The 21,694-nt window shown below is 44.3% G+C and overlaps 1 protein-coding gene across 1 annotated transcript in view; it reads right to left on the minus strand.

The window, feature by feature from the left end:
* LOC124122494 (endoglucanase 1-like) overlaps nucleotides 1-21,694 on the minus strand; it is a 25,774-nt gene continuing 4,080 nt past the window's right edge. Inside the window, exons 6-19 of the mRNA XM_048394633.1 lie at nucleotides 21,068-21,218; nucleotides 20,039-20,183; nucleotides 19,274-19,445; nucleotides 18,292-18,482; nucleotides 17,691-17,828; nucleotides 15,734-15,886; nucleotides 15,002-15,189; nucleotides 13,623-13,782; nucleotides 11,058-11,169; nucleotides 10,459-10,615; nucleotides 8,209-8,353; nucleotides 7,316-7,487; nucleotides 6,818-7,008; nucleotides 1-116 (exon numbers count right to left, since the gene is read on the minus strand). Coding sequence (XP_048250590.1) covers nucleotides 52-116; nucleotides 6,818-7,008; nucleotides 7,316-7,487; nucleotides 8,209-8,353; nucleotides 10,459-10,615; nucleotides 11,058-11,169; nucleotides 13,623-13,782; nucleotides 15,002-15,189; nucleotides 15,734-15,886; nucleotides 17,691-17,828; nucleotides 18,292-18,482; nucleotides 19,274-19,445; nucleotides 20,039-20,183; nucleotides 21,068-21,218 — 2,140 coding nt within the window. The 3' untranslated portion in view covers nucleotides 1-51. The remainder of the gene's footprint in view (nucleotides 117-6,817; nucleotides 7,009-7,315; nucleotides 7,488-8,208; nucleotides 8,354-10,458; nucleotides 10,616-11,057; nucleotides 11,170-13,622; nucleotides 13,783-15,001; nucleotides 15,190-15,733; nucleotides 15,887-17,690; nucleotides 17,829-18,291; nucleotides 18,483-19,273; nucleotides 19,446-20,038; nucleotides 20,184-21,067; nucleotides 21,219-21,694) is intronic.

Genomic DNA, 21,694 nt, shown 5'->3' on the forward strand with positions numbered 1-21,694 from the left:
TTCAAATAAAATATTTTAGTTGATGTCCACGTGCTACACACCGGATTTCCGTTATGGATAACACCTGTTGAGAGCAGAAACTGGAAACTGGTTGGTTATCTCCAGGTGAAGGAGACCTGTCAAATAGAAACACGGGCACATGAGGTGTTATGGGGTTTAACGTCGCGTCCAAGATTATTGCACTTATATAGCGACGTGTATGCACGTGTATGTGTGTGTGTGACTGCTTGTACTAGTCAGGACTGATGCCGATTTATAGTGCTAGCACACTGAGATACCATGCCGCAGTTTAACATGAATACCCCACTCAGACACAATATACTGACTCCGAGCCGACCAGTCCTTGTTTTAGCCCCTTAATGCCGAGCGCCAGACAGGGTAACAACAAGTACCATCTTTTAACGTCTTTTGGTATGACGCGGCTGGGGATCGAACCCCGGACCTTCCGCTCTCCGGGCGGACGCTCTACCATTAGACCACGGAGGCGGTCCACGGGCACATGAGGATGGAAAGATGTACGAATACATGTTATACAGTCCTGTATTTCTCAGAATTGACTTCCGTATTATTTTGCGTTTATGGGGGTGTGAACGTAATGACGGGTGTATATTAGGGCTTGGACGAGTCCAAATTTACTACCCGGGTACCTACCCCCCTATTACCCGACCCTACCCGGGTACCCACTGTAGGTCTCAAGAAATAAGTACAAAATGTCCGACTGGGAATTCTTATACCATAGCCCTGGTAAAACGTATTTAGATACATCTACTAAATCTACTAATCTAGTCATGCATACACTGAAGTTGACTCAAGTTATATCTTTATTCAAAGATATGAAAAGTCAGAAGAAATGGGTGCATAGTCAGAAAGAAATGCGAACATTTGTGACTTGTAGTGTAACCATAGAGTTCTAGATACTTTTTGTCATTAAACAATATATCACGTGGCTAACCCCGTGTCCGGGTAGTCCTGTGGGTACCCGGGCCCTACTCAGTACCCACCCGACCCGGGTACCCGAGTTACCCGTCCAAGCCCCAGTGTACACACGTGTAAATCCGCGTAGCCTTGCAGGTTAACCTTGCGAGCATACCAGTTTTAAAACGTATCGCTCCCCAAAACGCAAAAATATATTGAAGTCAAAATACAATAATAACTTAACAGACTGCCTAGTTGATCATTAACACAAACACAAACAACAAATTAACACAAACAACATGAAAACAGTGATATCGTCCCGCCCACTCAAACAATTAGAGAAACAGCAGTCCGCTAGTAGGCGCGACCTAATCCTTTTTCAGAAAAATGAACGCAAAAATAATTCCTTGGTTACAAAATCAAATGCCAAAGAATCACTTCTGGGTTTTCCATTGATATATCGTTAGAGACCACACATTGTTAAATATTTGACATTCCCGCGGTCGGGTAGCCTAGTGGTTAATGCCTTCTCTCGTCACGCCGAAGACCCGGGTTCGATTCCTGACATGGGTCCCCGCCCCCCCCCCCCCCCCCGCGCGTGATGTTGCTGGAATATTGCTAAAACCGGCGTAAAACAATACTCACTAACTCATTCCCGTCAAATGGAATATGTTGGTTGATGTCTTTTAATATTTGGTATCTTTGGATTTATTTTCCCGAAAAACTTTAAAATATAAACAACTTCAGCTGGAGAGGTTTTAGTTTATTTGATTCTACTTATTTTCTCTTACTTAGAATATGAGTAGAGAATATATTGGCAGTTTACAGGCGAGGGACGATATATTAGTGCAAAACACAACCTGTTTCAAACTTGTACTTATGCGTACTCGTATACACAGCACGGAGGATCAGTATTTCCTAAATTTCTTAATGCTAGGAAATGAGCATGCCATGCGAGGTTCACCTTACAAACTCTTCAACTATACCTATCATTTGGCCGCCGAATTAGACACATGTTTCCGTGAGTCTTGAAATAAACCATTAATCGTATCTGACATTCATACACGGATTTCCGGATCTCTGAAATCTAGTGGACTGGTTTGAATTGATCATTGATCACCAACCAATATTTATAGCGTAATCAACCAAGACCCTGGAGATAGGAACTCAATATCAATTATGACAAACATTGGGTACTAATTGCAACTGACCCGTGAAGATCCGTTGTAGAATAGGTCTTCAGCAACCCATGCATGCCGTAAAATGTGACTGTGGTTGTCGTAAGAAGCGACTAACGGGATCAGGTGGTCAGGCTCGCTGACTCGGTTGATGCATGTCATCGATCCCAATTGCGTGGAGGGGCGGCCGGGTAGCGTTCGCTCGTCACGCCGAAGACCCGGGTTCGATTCCCGACATGGGTACAATATGTGAAGCCCATTTCTGGTGTCCCCCGCCGTGATATTGCTGGAATATTGCTAAAAGCGGCGTAAAACCATATTCACTCACTCACTCACTCACTCAATTGCGTGGATCGATGCTCGTGATATTAATCACTGGATTGTCCGGTCCAGAATCGATTATTTACAGACCGCCGTCATATAGCTGGAATATTGCTGAGTGCGGCGTTAAACAACAAACCAACCAACCAACTAATTGCAACTCGAGATTTGACATAACGGATAAAGAAATTCCTTCCGTTTGAAAAAGAATTGAACACATTGAACACGTAACCTTTACCCAAGTAAATATCAGTATCGGAGTGCTTATATGGTTGTACGTTATCGACTAGACATATGCTATTATATAACATATGAAAAATTGTGTATATGATGTCAATCACTGGATTGTTTGGTCCAGACTCGTTTATTCTTTTTAAATTTGTTTTTTGTTTGTTGTTCAACGCCGCACTGAGCAATATTCCAGCTATATGACGGCGGTCTGTAGATATTCAAGTCTGAACCAGCACATTCGCCATGTACGGCAAGAATGGGTTGTTGGAGACCTATTCTACCCCGGATCTACCCGGGTCTCAAAATTAAGTGCTTGTCGGAAATCACAAAGATCGCCATCCTGTGTAAAGGCCCGGTTAGGAACACTCAGGACATGGCAATTGAACCGGTGGATCTGAAACATCCGCGCAGCCCACAAAAGAAGTGGTGACAAGTGTTCCTGACATGGTGTTTGACGTTTCTCTGTTTCCGAAGACGATTTCTGCCGGCACAAACAAATCAACGATTGATATCTAAGACAGTTTTACAGTCAATTCAGCAATGTGACCCATGAATATCCAGGTTAGAATACATCTTCAGCAACCCATGCTTGCCGTTACAGGCGACTATGTTGCCGTAAGAGGCGACTAACCGGATCGGGTGGTCAGGCTCGCTGACTTGGTTGATGCAAGTCATCGTATCCCAATTGCGTGGGTCGATGGTCATGATGTCAATCACTGGATTGTCTAGTCCAGACTCGATTTTTTTACAGACCGCCGTCATATAACTCAGTCTGGAATATTGCTGAGTGTGGCGTAAAACAAACAAATATAATCGGACCTTCACGGGTAAATACCAATTGTTTTGTTTGTTGTTTAGCGCCGCACTCAGCAGTATTCTAGCTATATGATGCAGTTTTCGCGGGACTCATGTACGTTATGTTGGTGGTGTTAGCGTTGTATGATCTGCTTCGGGAGGGGGCACGGGTGGCCCGGTCGTTTAAGGCGCCGCGATTCGCTGTGCAGATTTGCGTCCTTTGGGTACGGTAGAAACCTATGATTGTGGGTTCGAATCCCGGTTCGCCCCAATTATGTTTCTAGGTTTGTCAGCACCATACCCGTGCTCGTGAGTTTCACCGAAGTGGTAAACGTCTAAGACCTGCATCACTTCGGGCTTTCCTCCCACAATATCTGACACGCCGCGATATAACTGGAATACTTTTAAAAGCGGCGTTAAACCTAACTCACTCACTCAAATCACAAAACCACCTCTGATTGGAATAGCTGATTTGACGACCGTGTCACCACATTCGGGTCTAATATTCAACTTGTCGTTGTTAGACATGCAGGTAACCTAGCCATATATCGAAAATACGTTTATAAGATGTTTATCCAGTAAAAATCTGACGCAGATGTCGATTGTACATGTCTACCACGTGTGCGTCCTCGCATAGGGTGTGGACATTGATATTGTGTTCAATGGAAACTGCACGATGTGTCACCGACAACCTTGGTTCATAACGCCGTGCTGACACCAACGTCAATGAATATGAACAAATTTGAACCATCTGCGACAAAGCCACGTATATATTAGTTTGATATTGGACAACAGAGACAGACACAGATATAATCAATGGAGATGATGTATACTCACACGCAAAAGAAACGCAAGTGGTTTTAAGCAAATAGGTAACAAACGCGGAACTATAAATTGATACGAGTTTTAGCATGTAGTGAAGCCTGATGGTGTTATCAATCTATTTGGTTGCATTTTGGAAGCCCCGAGTAAAGCACCATTTCAATGAATATGTGGGTATCATGCACCCATCTCTCGCGAAATCGAAAATGCACGAACTGTCACGACCTGTAGTGGGTATACAACTGTGGCCGATTCTTGGACCTACCACTACTTGGTCAACAATGCCACGCCTAACCCAAATTCAGAGAAACCAGGCTATCGGACGTTTGAAAGCTGGAGAGTCTGTCCAAGATGTTGCCCGTCATTTCAACGTTAACATAACCAAAATTTACTGTCTCCTGCATCGATACAATGCTATACAGACCACAGATGACCTTCCTCGGAGCGGTCGTCCTAGGGTCACCACACCTCGACAGGATCGGCAGATTACCCGTCAACACCAGCGAAAGTGCTCGACAGACCATAGGAACACATAATCGACACATTAGCCGGGACACTGTGATCCGACGTCTCCGTTCCAACAACCTCAGATGTCGCCGACCAGCACGTCGTCCTGTTCTCCAACCACGGCATCGACAAGCGCGACTTCAGTGGGCACAGGGTCATCGCAATTGGCGTCATCGTGAGTGGAGTCGTGTCATCTTCTCTGATGAAAGTCGCCTTTGTGTCTCCCATGCAGACGGAAGAGTCAGAATTTGGCGGCGTCGAGGTGATCGTTTCGCTGACAGAAACGTTGTGGAAAGGGATCCATTGGGTGGTCCTAGCGTCATGATATGGGCAGGGATTGGACTTAATGCGAGACTTGGACCCATGTGCTTTCTGAAGGTTGGTCAAGGTCGGGGACACTGCTCAACGGTATATCGACCACGTGATCAGACCCCACGTTGTTCCATTTTTTGCACAACATCGACAACACATTTTCCAGCAGGACAACGCTCGTTCCCATGTTGCCAGAGCTACAATGGCCTTTCTGCAACAGCACAACATCCGTGTTCTCCCGTGGCCAGCCCTCAGCCCTGATCTCAACCCCATCGAACACTTGTGGGATGAGGTTCAAAAAGTCTGCACAATGTGCGCCCAATCCCTACAACTGCCGATGAACTACGCACAGCTGCTCTGGATGTGTGCAGGAGGATCCTTAGGGCCTTCACAAATCATCTGATCCACTCAACGTACAGGAGATGTGTGGCAGTGATCAATGCTAATGGTGGTCACACCAGGTATTGACTGACATTTTGGGTATTGACCCGAAACTGTGTAAGCCTTTACATTTGAATTTTTTTTTTTTTATGTCATCTGCCTTTTAATCCATTAAACTGCCTTCAGCCAATTTTTTGTCAATCTTGCCCTATTAGTATTTCTTGTTTTTATTGTTGAAAATAAACAACATGTATACTGCATACACGACTTGCGTTTCTTTTGCGTGTGAGTATATTATATCACATTCGAAACGCTTCGCATTTATTAACCCAAGATATGAACCTGTAACTCAACGTTGTTTACTCGTTATTAAGCCATGTCTAAAGATTTCGCTTGGAACCAACACTGTATAAATGAAGAAAACTTATCCGGAAATTTTGATTTGAATTGCGCCCGCATTTCTCGTGGTGTAAGATAATGTCGGTAAATATTGTTTTGTATTATAAATGTTCGGAGTATTCAATGTGTACATTAACAAACGATAAACAAATACAGTAAACTACGCTTATAACGAACTGGCGGATATAACGAAATGTGTTTTGATCCCGTCCATTTGCTGTATATTTGCTGCATAAATGCTGTATATATAATTATAACGAACTACGTTTATAATGAACTACGGTTATAACGAACTAAAATTAGTGGCCCCTTTGAGTTCGATATAACCGCAGTTTATTGTATGTTGTCACTACCGAAGGCAATGAGGTCACCAAACAACTGATGACGTTCAATGATTCAAGCAGTCAAGCAGAAAGTTTTGGATATTAATGACGCAACTGTATTTTCAAAACTGAACATGTAAGAAAAATGCTCAACATACATTTGATGAAGATTTAACAACGGTTTGTATCAAGATGCCTTTAGCAATCAGGGCGGTTCGGGTAGCGTTGTCTCTCATCACGCCGTGAACCCGGGTTGGATTGGTATCGTGTTATGCTTAACCCCCTAAGCTTAATGCCCCAGATTTTACAGAATTGCTCAATTCCCACTCTTTCATATTTTCTTTTACAGTTAGGGGCACGGGTGGCCCAGTCGCCTAACGCGCCGCGATTCGATGTGCAGAGTTGCGTCCCTTTGGCACACCAGAAACCTATGTGAAACCTCGGCCCGATTATGTTTCTAGGTTTGTCAGCACCATACCTGTACTCGTGGGTTTCAGCAAAGTGATAAATGTCTAACACTTGCATCACTTCGCGCCCCCCCCCCCCCCCCCCCACACACACACACTCACACACACATCAAGCAACTGAAATACTGTTCAAAGTCAATATTTGTCTCTCGCCTTGAAGCATTACCTGCAATAGCTGACTGGAATCCAGAGTTGTAGTCACACGCCACCTCGTTCTGGATGTAGTCTGTTCTGTCGTCCACGTAGTTGTCGTTGCTCCCCGGACCCCCTACAAGAGCCCCTTTAAGGACATGGGCGTTAGGGGCGGGGTCATCAAAGGTGCTCCAGTCACAGACAGCGGGGTGAGGATGACAGGCGCTGAGGGTGGCGAAGTAGAATGCGTTAGAGACAAGAGAGAGATTAAAGGGGCTGGCATGAAAGAATAATATTTATGTTTGTTTGTTTATTTATTTATTTATTTTTAACGCCACATTCAGCAGTATTCCAGCTATATGACGGCGGTCTGGACCAGTCAATCCAGTGATAAATATCATGAGCATCGATCCACGAATCATGTTTGTGAGTGTTTAGGTGTGTGTGTATGTGTGTGTGCGTGTGTGTACGTGTGTGCGTGGGTGTGCGTGTACGTGCGTGAGTGTCTGGGTGTGCGTGATCAATACTTTACCTGTTCTGGTGGTGCGGTCGGACCGGGTAGTTGCTGCCGTAGCCGACTACGTAGCTCCGTCCGGCGTTGTTTTCACCCAGCATGTAGCCGATCTGACCCAAAGCCCACGATCTGTAAGTCTGTGGTTCGAACCCCGCGTCGGCAGCCAACAGCGCGAACATGGCCACATTGGCTGTCAATAGCAGTCAATCATTAGTATCACTGAGATCAGTATTATAGGTTACCTAGTGACATGAAACTCACTGTTTTACCAGTGGTGATAGCCTTCCTCTGTCTCGTATATACATCTCGTTTCGTATATTCTTCACAACTTTGACAAAGAGGTGAAACTTTCATAGGTTTCAAATCTTAAATTTATCTTAAATCGTTTGCAATTAAGGCATAAACAAGAACCTTTTCGTTGATTTCAAATCAATGTATTTGACATTTCGCTGCTAGTGAAAGAACGTTTGCATTGCAGGTGAGGTGAAATAGGGTTTAACGTCGCGTCCAAGATTATTGCACTTATATAGCGACGTGCATGCATGTGTGTGTGTGTGTGTGTGTGTGTGTGGCCGCTTGTATTCGTCAGGACTGATGCCGATTTATAGTGCTAGCTCACTGAGATACCATGCCGCAGTTTAATATGGATACCCCACTCAGACACAGTATACTGACATCGAGACGACTTATCCTTGTTTTAGCCCCTAATGCAGAGTGCCAGACAGGGTAACAACAAGTACCATCTTTTAACGTCTTTTGGTATGACGCGGCCGGGGATTGAACTCCGGACCTTTCGCTCTCCGTGCGGACGCTCTACCACTAGACCACGGAGGCGGTGGTTTCTATCCTAATGAAATAGAGATGGAAATAGCCATGGCAATGTATCAACATGTGAATATACTGAATCTTACCCGTGTACCGGAGAGGACCCCACTCAAGGCGCCAGGCGAGTCCACACGGCGTGTAGGCGACTGACCCACCGGGGAGATATGACGTCATGAAGGCCTTGATGGCGTCACTATATTTCTCCTCCTGCGTCTCCTCATACATAGCCAGCTGTGACACATAACCACACATTAACGACTGCGTACGCCCAGTGATGACTCATTACAGGGTTAGCTTAAAGCGCTCGTAAAATGTCGGTAAATAGAGAATCTCACCCGAGTGTCTTTTGATATCAAATATATCAACACGAGTTAATAAAAGTGGGACAACTCCGAGGCTTGCCGAGGACTTTCTTCCACTTTTATCAACGAGTGTTGATAAATTTGATATCAAAAGACTCGAGGGTGAGATTTTATTTATCATCCAACATCATTCTTCCAACTTTTTCAGTTTGTAGAAAGGTATAAACAGTGTCTTAAGTGTAAAAAGTACTGCTAACAGCTTCATTAGCAGAGCCATTAGTGATGTCATTTGATTGTGACGTCATGGTAACCAATGACGTCACAATGGTGCAATTTCATTGCAGCGATATCTACAGTATAGATAGCGCTTGATCTCACCCAAGCGTTTATTCTTTCTCTTTTTTTTCCTCTTTTTTTTGGGGGGTGGGGGGTGGGGGGTGGGGGTGGCGGGGTCATCACTCGTGACAACTTTTATTTATTGATTAAATTAGTTGTCATTGAATGAGTGAGTGAGCTTGATTCATTGCCGCTTTGAACACTATTTCATTTATAGTCAGCGATCAGCTTCATGTCAGAGGAAATCCCGAAGTGATGCAGGTCCTATTTTGAAGCGCTCGTTAATGTCCATCACGTAGAATACGAGTCACTCCAAGCTTAAAGTTATGTAACTCTCAGATGTTTCCATTTTGATGAAATCCATGAGCACGCGTATGGTAATGACAAACTTAGATGGGATTCGAATGCATGACCATAGGTTTCTGGCACGCCTAAGGGACGCAACTCTGCACAGCGAATTGAAGCGCCTCAGACAACAGTCGCGCGTGTGTGTGCGCGTGTGTGTGCGCGTGTGTATGGCTGCTTGTACTATTCCGGACTAATGCCGATTTTATTGTACTATCCCACTAAGATACGATGCGGCAGTTTAACATGAATACCCCACTCAGACACACTATTGTGACTCCGAGCTAACCATTGCTTGTTTCAGCTCCTTCATGTCGAGCGCCAGGCAGGGTAACAACAAGTACTATCTTTTAATGTCTTGTGGCATGACACGGCCGGGGATCGAACCCCCGACCTTCCGCTCTCCGCGCAGACGACTTCTTGGCTAAGGAAGCCATCTTATTGAATGACACTAGCCCTGTATCATGTAGTATAAGGTTGACTAGCATACGAAGCATGGTCTATTTGCCTAAAACTGGCATATTCCCACACAGTTACGACAAGAACAATAGTTACAGGTCTACAGACAGTCGTGGTAAATCTTGACCATCGATATTCTGCAATTTCTAGATTAGGATCCGATAGTTAATAATGCTAGTGAGTTGATCATTGATTGACTCCTTGCTGATCATAGTAAGGGAGGTAACTCTGAATGAGGTGTCCAAGTTGATTTCCTGAGATCCTCTCATTAATGAACCCTTATCCCGAGTTTCGATTCAGGGCGGCTTGACAAATGTTTCTTATGTATGTTAATCATTCGTGACCAACTCGTGTTCTTCCGGGAGAAGCCGAATAGCGACTCGTGCCCCTCTCATGGTCATTTTTGCAACCGGGTTCCGTCTTAGCGCAAACGGGCATACCTAAAACAATTGTCAGCTCGTTGCCTAATGGTTCGCGAATATAACATTCATCGATAGGGGGACGAGTCTTCTTGCAGGTTACGGAAAGGGGCGAGTGGTGACGAATGGTATGTTAATGAAGAAATATGCTACTCAACCCATGAATTATTAACTATATAAATATGAAATAATCAGGTGTTCTTTAACTTTTTCTATAGAATGGGCAGACCCTTTTTATATTCATGGGCAGTGTGTGAGGCGTCTTTGAAAATAATTAGTTGCCGAAAATGCAATTAGGATCTACAAAAGACGAAAGTCGTTCATAGAACATATTTGATGTTCTGAACACTATTGCATTGTGAGTAAAAGACACACCGGCGACCCCTTTCAGGAAAAGCGGTGATTTTGTCTCAAAACAAAACTCCCAGCTCTTCTAGAATATCATGTGGGCGTCATTAAATATTCCAATACTTACATGAACGATTGCCGTCTTATCCGACCAATCAAGAGCCCACGGAGAAGATGACAACTTTGAGGCATGGGTCCTGGCATGAGTGAGGTAGTGTTGCTGACGTGTGGCCTTGTACAACCAAATTGCAGCCAGCGCAAGCTCGTCGTTGTAGTCGTTGGACCTAGGAAGATGAAGACACTTTTAAGAGTATATATAATTATTTGGTTTACAACTTATCCATCAAATATTTCCCTAAAAAAATAAACAGTAAAATAAAGTAAACTACGGTTATAACGAACACGCTTATAACGAACTTACGGATATAACGAATTTATTTTTGGGTCCCGGCCATTTGCTGTATATTTGCTGTAAATATGGTTATAACGAACTACGGTTATAACGAACTTATGGATATAACGAACTTGTTTTTGGTCCCGGTCATTTGCTGTATTTATCCTGTAAATATGCATATAACGAACTACGGTTATAACGAACTAAAATTGGCCGTGAGCAATGTGAGCATATGACATGGACAGTGATATTCTTCACCAGCCATGCAAACTGGAAACCCACATACAACAGCATGGCTCTGTGGGTCAATGTGACCAAAGAACGTCGCTTACCCGTAGCCGTCGCGGGAGTCAGTGACGGTGTCGGTATAGATACCGGTGTATGTGTTGGCGAAGTCGTGCAGTTCTGCAGCAGCCGTCAGCAGTCGACTGGCGTAGGCGGGATCTGTAGCAACGGGGAGAGTGAAAGTGAAAGTGAAAGTGAAAGTGAAAATGAGACCAACACATGTAAACATACCTGCCAGCTACCCCGTGTAGCCCCCGGGGGTTAGGGTAGGGGTAGGGGGCTGGGATTTTGTCTGGAGATTAGATAACTTTTAGCCAACATCTGTGAAAACATATACCTTTTTATTTAAAGCTATGAACCTGAATATGTTTCAAAGAAAAACACCTTGCAGCGATGTAATTTGTGTGGCAGACAATTTCTCTTTTTTCAACCTGAAGCATAATTCTGTTTTTCAAGAATTTTCAGGGTCAATTTCGATAAAAAAAAAAGATGCATCATGAGACTAGACAAGCTATGAAACACTTTTAACAGATTTGAGACCCAGAGGGCATTCCCAAACCTCATCCAACAAGACGCCTTCCAGGGGAAGTGTACACGCAAAAATCACCTTCTTTCTTTTTCTAAACAAAACGCAATTTTAGAATTAATAAGTATCTGTGTTTGAAAATATACACTCATTTTTTTCACAGTGAACGTAGGAATCTCACAATAGTGTGAAAATGATATGCCGTTATGAGGCCTTCGTTTTTCGAGCTAAACAGGCCTGAGTTATCCCCCTTAGATTATGACGTAATTGGTGCCAATTCAACTGGGTCCCTGTCTATTCTCAACGCAAAAGATATCAAGTACCAGTTTGCGGTAAAACAACATGGCCTACGACACACTCCGGCGCAGTGGTGACTCAGCATAACACTATGCTAGCTGGCATCTGAGACGCAAGAATCACACACCTGGACCTACACCACGTGAAGCGGCTCTAACAAAGCATGATGACGTCATAATGTTTATCAATTGGCACCAATGACGTCATATTGCAAGGGGCAAAAGCCATGGTGTTTTTGTTGTGGAAATAGAACACTTGGTAAATGTGAAAAATATAAATCGTTTTAATGCGAAAAATATGTTAATTAATTGTGATATTTTTATATTTTTGTCTATGACACTTCTATGTTAACACTTTTAATGTGGAAAAAGTACAAGAAAAATAGGTTCATTTCCGTGTGAACTTGCCCTTTAACGTACGATCGGTTGAAAAGTAAGTACTACGAAGGCATGTCTGCCCGATCACGTGGTGTATGTCTACAAAACACTCTGCACATGTCTACTTCAGTGTAGATGAGGTGAAATCGTGTTTAACGTCGCGTCCATTACCATTGCACTTATATAGCGACGTGCATGCACGTGTGTGTGTGAATGTGTGTGGCTGCTTGTACTAGTCCGGACTAATGCCGATTTATAGTACTAACTCACTGAGCAACCATGCCGCAGTTTAACATGAATACCCCACTCAGACACAGTATACTGACTCCGGGCCGCCCAGTCCTTGTTTTTGTCCCCTTAATGCCAGACAGGGTAACAACAAGTTCCATCTTTTAACATCTTTTGGTATGACGCGGCCGGGGATCGAACCCTGGTCCCAATGCTCCCCGGGCGGACGCTCTACCACTACGCCACATAGGCGGTCACTCCAGCATAAACTCTCATTTCTGACTCTAATCTGATCATTACAGAGTATTCTTTTCGTTGTGTTTTTCTGTCTTATCAAAATGGGGGGCACGGGTGGCCCAGTTGTCTAAGGCGCCGCGATTTGCTGGACAGAGTTACGTCCTTTGGGCACGCCAGAAACCTATGATTGTGTGTTCGAATCCCGGTTCGACCCGATTATGTTTCTAGGTTTGTCAGCACCATACCCGTGCTCGTGGGTTTCACCGAAGTGGTAAACGTCTGAGACCTGCATCACTTCGGGTTTTCTTCCCACATTAAGCTGACACGGCTTGATATAACTCGAATACTGTTATGTTAAACCCAAATCACGGCTTGATATAACTCGAGTACTGTTATGTTAAACCCAAATCACGGCTTGATGTAACTCGAGTACTGTTATGTTAAACCCAAATCACGGCTTGATATAACTCGAATACTGTTATGTTAAACCCAAATCACGGCTTGATATAACTCGAATACTGTTATGTAAAACCCAAATCACAGCTTGATATAACTCGAATACTGTTATGTAAAACCCAAATCACGGCTTGATATAACTCGAATACTGTTATGTAAAACCCAAATCACGGCTTGATATAACTCGAATACTGTTATGTTAAACCCAAATCACGGCTTGATATAACTCGAATACTGTAATGTTAAACCCAAATCACGGCTTGATATAACTCGAATGCTGTTATGTTAAACCCAAATCGCTCACTCACTCACTCTTATAGAAACGTAAGGCACTGTTGCTACTCCTTCTGTCTCGACTGCACAGATTAAGTTGATCCGCGGGCTCAGTTGTCAGGTACTTATTTTTGTTTATTTTGGTCAGCAGTAAAAAGTTTGAAACAAAATGGTTTAAGGTAAATCAACACACGAAAGGATCATAGGGAGACTCGTACCTTCTTTCTGAAACACAATGGCCCCTATTGCCATGGCGGCTGCAGTCCCTGCCGCTGCGTCACTTCCGGGGCCCGAGGGGCTGAGTTTGTAGGCTGGCCTGTCCATGGTCATGTCCTCGGCCCGACCCCACACAGCGTGATCCAGCGAGACCTTGCCCACCTAGACAACAAAACGGTACATTACACTTAGCTGCAATTGCTGTGCAGAGTTGCGTCCCTTAGAAGTGCCAGAAACCTATGATCGTTGGTTCGAATTCCGACCAGCCCTGAATCATTCGTGACCAACTCTTGTTAATCCGGCACATGCCGAATAGCGCATTCGTGAACAACCTGTGTTATTCCGGGACAAGCCGAATAGCGACTTGTGCCCCTCTCATGGCCATTTTTGCGACCGGGTTCCGTCTTAGCGCAAACGGGCATACCTAAAACAATTGTTAACTCGTTGCGTAATGGTTCACTTATCTTTCCCCATATATTATATTTATTTCAGATGTAATTAAAAGCACATCGGGACATGCGGAATTATACAGTATGATTGAACACATTTAACTGTGTCTTGGGTTTATTTTTAGATTCAAGACATATGTAAAATCAAAAATTGTTTCTGAGGGATTCTTTGACGAAGAACTTGAAATCATACGCGCATTCTGATTGGTTTGTCGTATTTTCGCACATAACATTCATCGATTGGGGGACGAGTCTTCTCGCAGGTTACGGAAAGGGGCGAGTGGTGACGAATAGCCCTCAATATTCGTTTTGTCATCACCTTACCGCGGTCGTGCGTTTCAGTAAAATGGTTTAAACGTGTTTGTTAGGAATTGGCAGCTATTTAACTTGTTTTTACGAACAAAAATTTAGTGTTGTACGAAGCCGCGGCTTTTACGTGCAAATCAAAATCAGAAAACAAACATTTCTGAAAGAGTGTAAGGGAAGCGTTCGTAAAATATGGCTTCACTTCCTTAAATGTTTGAAGAATAGTTCCGAAAGGGGAAAACAGCGCACTAAAAAAAATAACATTTGCACAGCAGCGACCTCAGTGTACCGCTATTGTCTCCCCTGATGGAACAAGGATGCAGTACAGGATGCCACGTGTTGTTGGTTGGCTGGTTTGTTGTTTAACAGCAATATTCCAGCTATATGGCGGCGGTCTGTAAATAATCGAGTCTGGACCAGACAATCCAGTGACTGATCTCATGAGCATCGATCCATGCAATTAGGATCGATGACATGCATCAACCAAGTCAGCGAGCTTGACCACCCGATCCCGTTAGTCGCCTTTTACGACAAGCATAGTCGCCTTTTACGGCAAGCATGGATTGCTGAAGACCTATTCTACCCCGGATCTTCACGGATGTGGAGAAACGTGTAGCGAGCTTTACCTGAACATACAGCTCCTGCTTGGTGGGGTCCCAGCTGTTGAGGAAGTAGTCGAGAGGCCAGCGGATGCTGTCGTACATGTTGTTGAGCTGACTGCTGGCCACGTAGGCGTCCTTCCAGGCGTGAACACCCAGCAGGAGGTACGTGACGGCAGCCGACATTGGGAACGTGAACTTGATGTGGTCACCAGCTGCAAATACAGAAATAATAATTACAATATTACTATGGAATGTCCCGACGGGGACCTAGTCATGCCTGAAGAAACCTCATGTGTCCAGTCGCGTGGAGACCGGTCCGGCATTTTTAAAAGGGAGGGGTCCAAAATATCCCCTCTCATTCAAGTTTACTGCCTACAACATACTACATTTGGTTTTCAAAAGGGGAGAATGGGGTCCGCACGGTGATCCCATCTCTAAGACTGTCTCAACTGTCACATTAACAAATTAGCATCTCAGACAAATATTACATTTATACTTAAATGACCCCTGGCGACATGTCTGACCCCTAGCCAAATTGCTGACCTAAATGTTGCAACGATAAATGATTTCTTTCGTTATTTACATTTTCTTATGTTCTCATAATATTTTGTTTTAAACCTGGATCCTTATATATTTCCACATATACGTATCGATTTTGGCCTATTTCCAGGGTTTTTATCCAAATAAAACGGGTAAATATTACCCTGGGGCATCCAGGGTGGCATTATAAGGTACGTGCAGTTGATATCCACTCACCGTCATACCACCCTCCAGGAACTGTGTCGTCTAGTGCCGAATCTCCCCGCCAGGGGATTCTGTTAGTGTCTGGAAGAGCTCCTGATCGCTGTGCTTCATAGAATAGGATGGAGAACTCCAGGACTTGAGACAAGTTGTGTGCAGAGGCGCTGCCTGGACAGGATGAGTGAGTTAGTGAGTTGGGTTTAACGCCGCTTTTAACAGTATTCCATTTATATCACGGCGCGTCAGCTTGATGTGGGAGGAAAGCCCGAAGTGATGCAGGTCTCAGACGTTTACCACTTCGGTGAAACCCACGAGCACGGGTATGGTGCTGATAAACCTAGAAACATAATCGGGGCGAACCGGGATTCGAACCCGCAATCATAGGTTTCTGGCGCGCCCAAGGGACGCAACTCTGCACAGCGACGCCTTAGACGACTGGGCCAACCGTGCCCCCCCCCCCCCCCCCCCCCCCCCCCTCGACAGTTGGTTACACTTACTTACCAGGAAAGGCGAAGTGATAATAACACACCTTACAGTTTTGGGATTTGATTCACAATATTCATTGCATTCACTTTTCGGACATCCTTCATCATCAAGTGTATTATTTAAGATGGGTTGGTTTGTTTGTTGTTTAACGCCGCACTCAACAACATTCCAGCTATATGACGGCGATAGGTAAATAATGGATGCATCAACCAAGTCAGCGAGTCTGACAACCCGATCCCGTTAGTCGCCTTTTACGACAAGCATGAGTTGCTGAAGACCTATTCTACCCTGGAATCTTCACGGGTCGTATTATTTAAGACACAAACGACTCATGGTCGATGTTTATCGTGCAATAAAACACTGCAGTGAGAACCAACCATGGATAATTCTCTTTGCGGTGTTTTATTGTACGATAAACAACGACCATGAATCGTTTATTTTGTATATGGGATATCAACATTATGTACAACCTTTTCAAGGATGTTTAAAAATGTACCAGCTTTGAAAACATGTACCTGTATTTAAATAATGATGCCTCCCTGAATACAATTCGATCTCGGAAATGTCGGACAAGTCTATTTTATGAACAGAAGATTCTGGAATCATGAAACCTCTTTTTAGTCGAAAATACAAGGGGTGGTAAACCGTTCTTGTGTGTTAGGTAGGGAGAATTTACGTTTCAAGGTTTTACCTTTGTAACGAAATAATTAAATTTCCGGTAGACAACTACACAAAAATATATAATAAATAGGATTCCATGTGTCTCGTGAAATATCTTGTTTCTCTCATCTTGTGACGGATGAAAATACCCCCTTTCCCCTTTGACTCGATGATAGAAACATATTTCACTTGACACATGAAATGTCCTCTACTATATATTAACAGCATTATATATAATACCAGTTGACGGTGGAGGGGTCTCTGTGGTCCTAATACGATTGTCCGTGAGTGGCGTCACTATTGCAATTTGTGCCACAGTTAGACACTTTGATTCACAGTTAGTCACTGTGATTCACAGTTAGTCACTATGATTCACAGTTAGTCACTGTGATTCACAGTTAGTCACTATGATTCACAGTTAGTCACTGTGATTCACAGTTAATCACTGTGATTCACGGGGAACAACTCTGCCCAGCAATACTCAAGGAGCTGCAAGCGTTTCTCCCTTTACTAAAACCGGGGGTGGATTTCAAGATTCGAACCCACATTTAACTGCTACTTGCACAGAGGCAACACTGCACAGTGAGTTATGAATCTTACACAACTGGGCTACCGGTGGCCCGTTATAGTGACGGAAAGGTTAAAGCAGTGAGTATGGTTTTACGCCGCTTTGAGCAATATTCCAGCAATATCACGGCGGGGGGACACCACACATGGGCTTCACACATTGTACCCATGTCGGGAATCGAACCCGGGTCTTCGGCGTGACGAGCGAACGCTTTAACCACTAGACTACACCACCGCCCCTAAAGCATGAGAAACGAACCTGGGGAGGCGGTAGATGCTGTTGGACCGCTGTCGGTCACCGTCACTGGGGCCAAGGTCGATCTCTGTCCTGGGGGTGAGGTAGTGGAGGAAACAGCGTCTTCCGGTAGTTGTTTTGTTTCTCGGAGATGGATTATGCCTGTCAAAAACAAATCACACAATAAAAATAGAAGAATACCAGTAAAGGCTTGAAAACTGAGTCGATGTCGCCACGGCACTCTTCCATTTTCTTTATGAAGTTAGTTGTTTGTTTGTTTGTTGCTTAACGCCACACTCAGCAATATGCCAGCTATATGACGGCGGTTTGTAAATAATCGAGTCTGGACCAGGCAATCCAGTGATTGACACCATGAGCATCGATCTACACAATTTGGATACGATGACACGCATCAGTCATCAGCGAGCCTGACCACCCGATGCCGTTAGTCGCCTCTTACAACAAGCATGGGTTGTTGAAGATCAATTCCAACCCGGAATCTTCACGGGAGAAGAAGGTTGTAGCACACTGAATGAGAAGTATACCCTCTGCTCTCATTATCCTGTAAGAGTGAGTGAGTGAGTGAGTGAACGTCATAGTTTGTACGCGTGACGTAAATACGTACCAGCAATGGCGGACTGCATGCCAGCGTTGTAGTCGCAGGCCACTTCGTTTTTGACGTAGTCGGTCCTGTCGTCCACGTAGTTGTCGTTCTGATCCGGGCCGCCAACCAAGGCCCCGTAGAGAATCTGGGGGTTGGGAGCCGGACTGTTGAAGTCATTCCAGGTACAGCTAGCAGGACGGTCGGGGCACGAGCTGACGTCACGCAGAAATATGGATTTCATTTGACGTACATTATAACGTAAATATATTGTTTTACTGCTGGCTAGGAATCAGACGCACCTGTTTCATTTAACATTGCTGACATGACTGAATTACGACCCTGTTAAAATCAAAATTAATCATAAACACCTTCTCAAGTTTGAAGGACTGTCTAGCTCTTTCATATTTATTACTTAACACATTGATTGTTTCAGTGGATCAGAAGAATAGTGCATTGGAGGCTTAAAGCATGAAATTTGGCGCAAAATTTTCATCGTACCAATGTATTAAAATTTAAAATTATTAAAAGGGCCATCGAAAATTTGACCCCAGGCTGCCATGGCGGCCATTTTTCGTCGTACCAAAGTATTGAAATTTAAAATAATTAAAAGGGCCATCGAAAATTTGACCTCAGGCTGCCATGGCGGCCATTTTTCGTCGTACCAAAGTGTTGAAATTTAAAATTATTAAAAGGGCCATCGAAAATTTGACCTCAGACTGCCATGGCAGCCATTTTGGAATATGGCTGTCTAAAATACAATTTATTTCCAGACAAAGATTATTAATTTTGACAATGGTTGATGACCCACTAAATTCGTGAATTCTTGTCAGAACAACTGGTCCTGTACATGAAAAACTATTTCAGTGACGCAGTGTATGTGCGTCGGGAGGTCTTCACAGTTCATACCACGAGAGTGGTGAGCAACTGAGTGAGTATGGTTTTACGCCGCTTTGGGCTGTATTCCAGAACTATCACGGCGGGGGACACCAGAACTTGGCTTTACCTTCCAGCGTGATGAGGTTTGAGTGGGTAGTTGTCTCCATATCCTATGACGTAGCTCATGCCGTATTTATTGTCGCCGAGGATGTAGTGTATCTGAGACAATGCCCACTCGCGGTACTCAGCAGCGTTGATACCGTCGTCGGCGGCGATGAGGGCAAACATAGCAACGTTGGCTGTAATAGAGTGTGAGTGAGTGAGTGAGTGAGTGAGTGAGTGAGTGAGTGTGTGGGTGGGTGGGTGGGTGAGTGAGTGAGTGAGTGAGTGAGTGGGTGGGTGGGTGTGGGTGGGTGGGTGAGTGAGTGAGTGAGTGAGTGGGTGGGTGGGTGTGTGGTTGGGTGAGTGAGTGAGTGAGTGAGTGCTATCAAATATTTTGCTACATTTTCGACCTAAGATAGAAACAACGTAGAGGCTTAATTAAATACCTTCATGCACCCGAAAGCAGTTTTAAGTCTATAACGTTGTAATACAAACTGTTAGGTCTTCATTTACACGTTGCATGCACAGTTTGTTTAGTCTTAACACAGCACTGGTTTTGACAAATTAGCGACAAACGGCCCACCCCTTCTGGGCCCATACAATTACTCAGACAACCGACCCCGACCAGCCGATCCACGCTTACAACCAGGATAGTTTGAAAGGGGGTTATAATCCCGAATCCCCACGGGGCTAGAAGCTGCAAGGAACGTGTGGTATGTACAATTCCTCGACAGGTGTGTACAAAATGTTCATAAGGCGAGTCCAGACCCCTTCAGCAATGTGTACACACCAGCATATCTGAGAGCTCCCCACTGCGACCTGTAGGCCAGACCCAGGGGCGTGTAGGGGACGCTCCCCCCGGGCATGTAGGAGGTGACGAAGGCCTCGACCTGGTCCCTGTATGTCTGCTTCCCCGTCACTTCATACAGGGCCAACTGCAACAACAACCAGGTCCATACACAGAACATGGAAACAGGAAGCATCACAACATTGTTACTGCACAGGTCATGGATTATGTGTGTGAGCATGGTGTAAATTGGCATGATGTAAAGCCGGTCATAGTTTAGTACATAAAGCCGGTCATAGTTTAGTACTTAAAGCCGGTCATAGTTTAGTACTTAAAGCCGGTCATAGTTTAGTACTTAAAGCCGGTCATAGTTTAGTACTTAAAGCCGGTCATAGTTTAGTTCTTAAGGCCGATCATAGTTTAGTACTTAAAGCCTGTCATAGTTTAGTACTTAAAGCCGGTCATAGTTTAGTACTTAAAGCCTGTCATAGCCTAGTACTTACTCAGTGCATTGCAGTAAAAGTGCTCATGGCAACAATTGACTGACACACATCACATCAGCAGCAAATGTAGATTACGCATAATGTCAATAGCTTTGGCGATAGAGCTGAATGCGGTTGTCAATAACTGATGATATATGTTTTTCCATGTCAGTGAGCTGATTCAATCTCTTCCGCCACCCTCAAACCCCCCCCCCCCTACACACCTTCCCCCACCATCCTCACACCTACACACACACACGCCTTCACCCTCACCCCCCACCCTGCACCTGTCAGGAGATTGCTCATACAATCTTTCGTGTACGTAGTGTCGTGAGACTGACAGGTTCCGGTCAAGACAGCACCGAAAATATGTATTCCATTTGTTTAACATCAAGTTATGTTGTCATCCGTGTAGACAAGCATATTTGGCTAAACGCCGCGCCCGTCGTGGGTAAAATTCATTATAAATTTGCATTTGTTTCATATAAGAAAGAAATTATTTTTCTTTGTACTCTCTTCATTTACCCCCCCCCCCCCCATAGATGGGTACCTGTGCTGCAGCAATCTTGCCGTCCCAGTCCAGCGACCACGCCGTGTACATCGGCACAAACGTCTCAGCGTCCACCAGGTAGGTGCTTTCACCCGTAGCTTTGTGGAGCCAGACGGCAGCCAGGGCAAGCTCGTCCTCGTACATGCTGGACCTGAACAGACGGTTGACAATATCAGGCAACAGTTGACAATATCGGGCAATAGTAGACTATATCAGGCAACAGTTGACAATATCAGGCAACAGTTGACAATATCAGACATTATAGCTAAAATGGATAGAATTATCATTAAACCGCCCGCACGTTATCAGAAATCTGCGGGCCACTGTAACTTGATAATGCCCTCATATTACTTGACGACGGGCCATTATCACGCCCGTTGTTAGGTGACGTCATAGGGTAGAGAAAATGACGTCACGTATTATAGTGACGTCATCTGGTTTGTTCTATGACGTTTCCATATTTGTAAAATGTGGTCAGTGACATTCGTGTTGATTGCAGTAAATGTTTCAAAACCGATATTGTTGTTTCTTTTTATTTGATAACAAATTCCATCCATTTTAGCTATAATAAAGGTACGCTCTTTTTCCGGGCATTATCATTTGCAGAAGCCCTCGGTCTTTTCAACT

Source organism: Haliotis rufescens, unplaced genomic scaffold (assembly GCF_023055435.1).
Source record: "Haliotis rufescens isolate VD_foot unplaced genomic scaffold, xgHalRufe1.0.p SCAF_13, whole genome shotgun sequence".
NCBI lineage: Eukaryota > Metazoa > Mollusca > Gastropoda > Lepetellida > Haliotidae > Haliotis > Haliotis rufescens.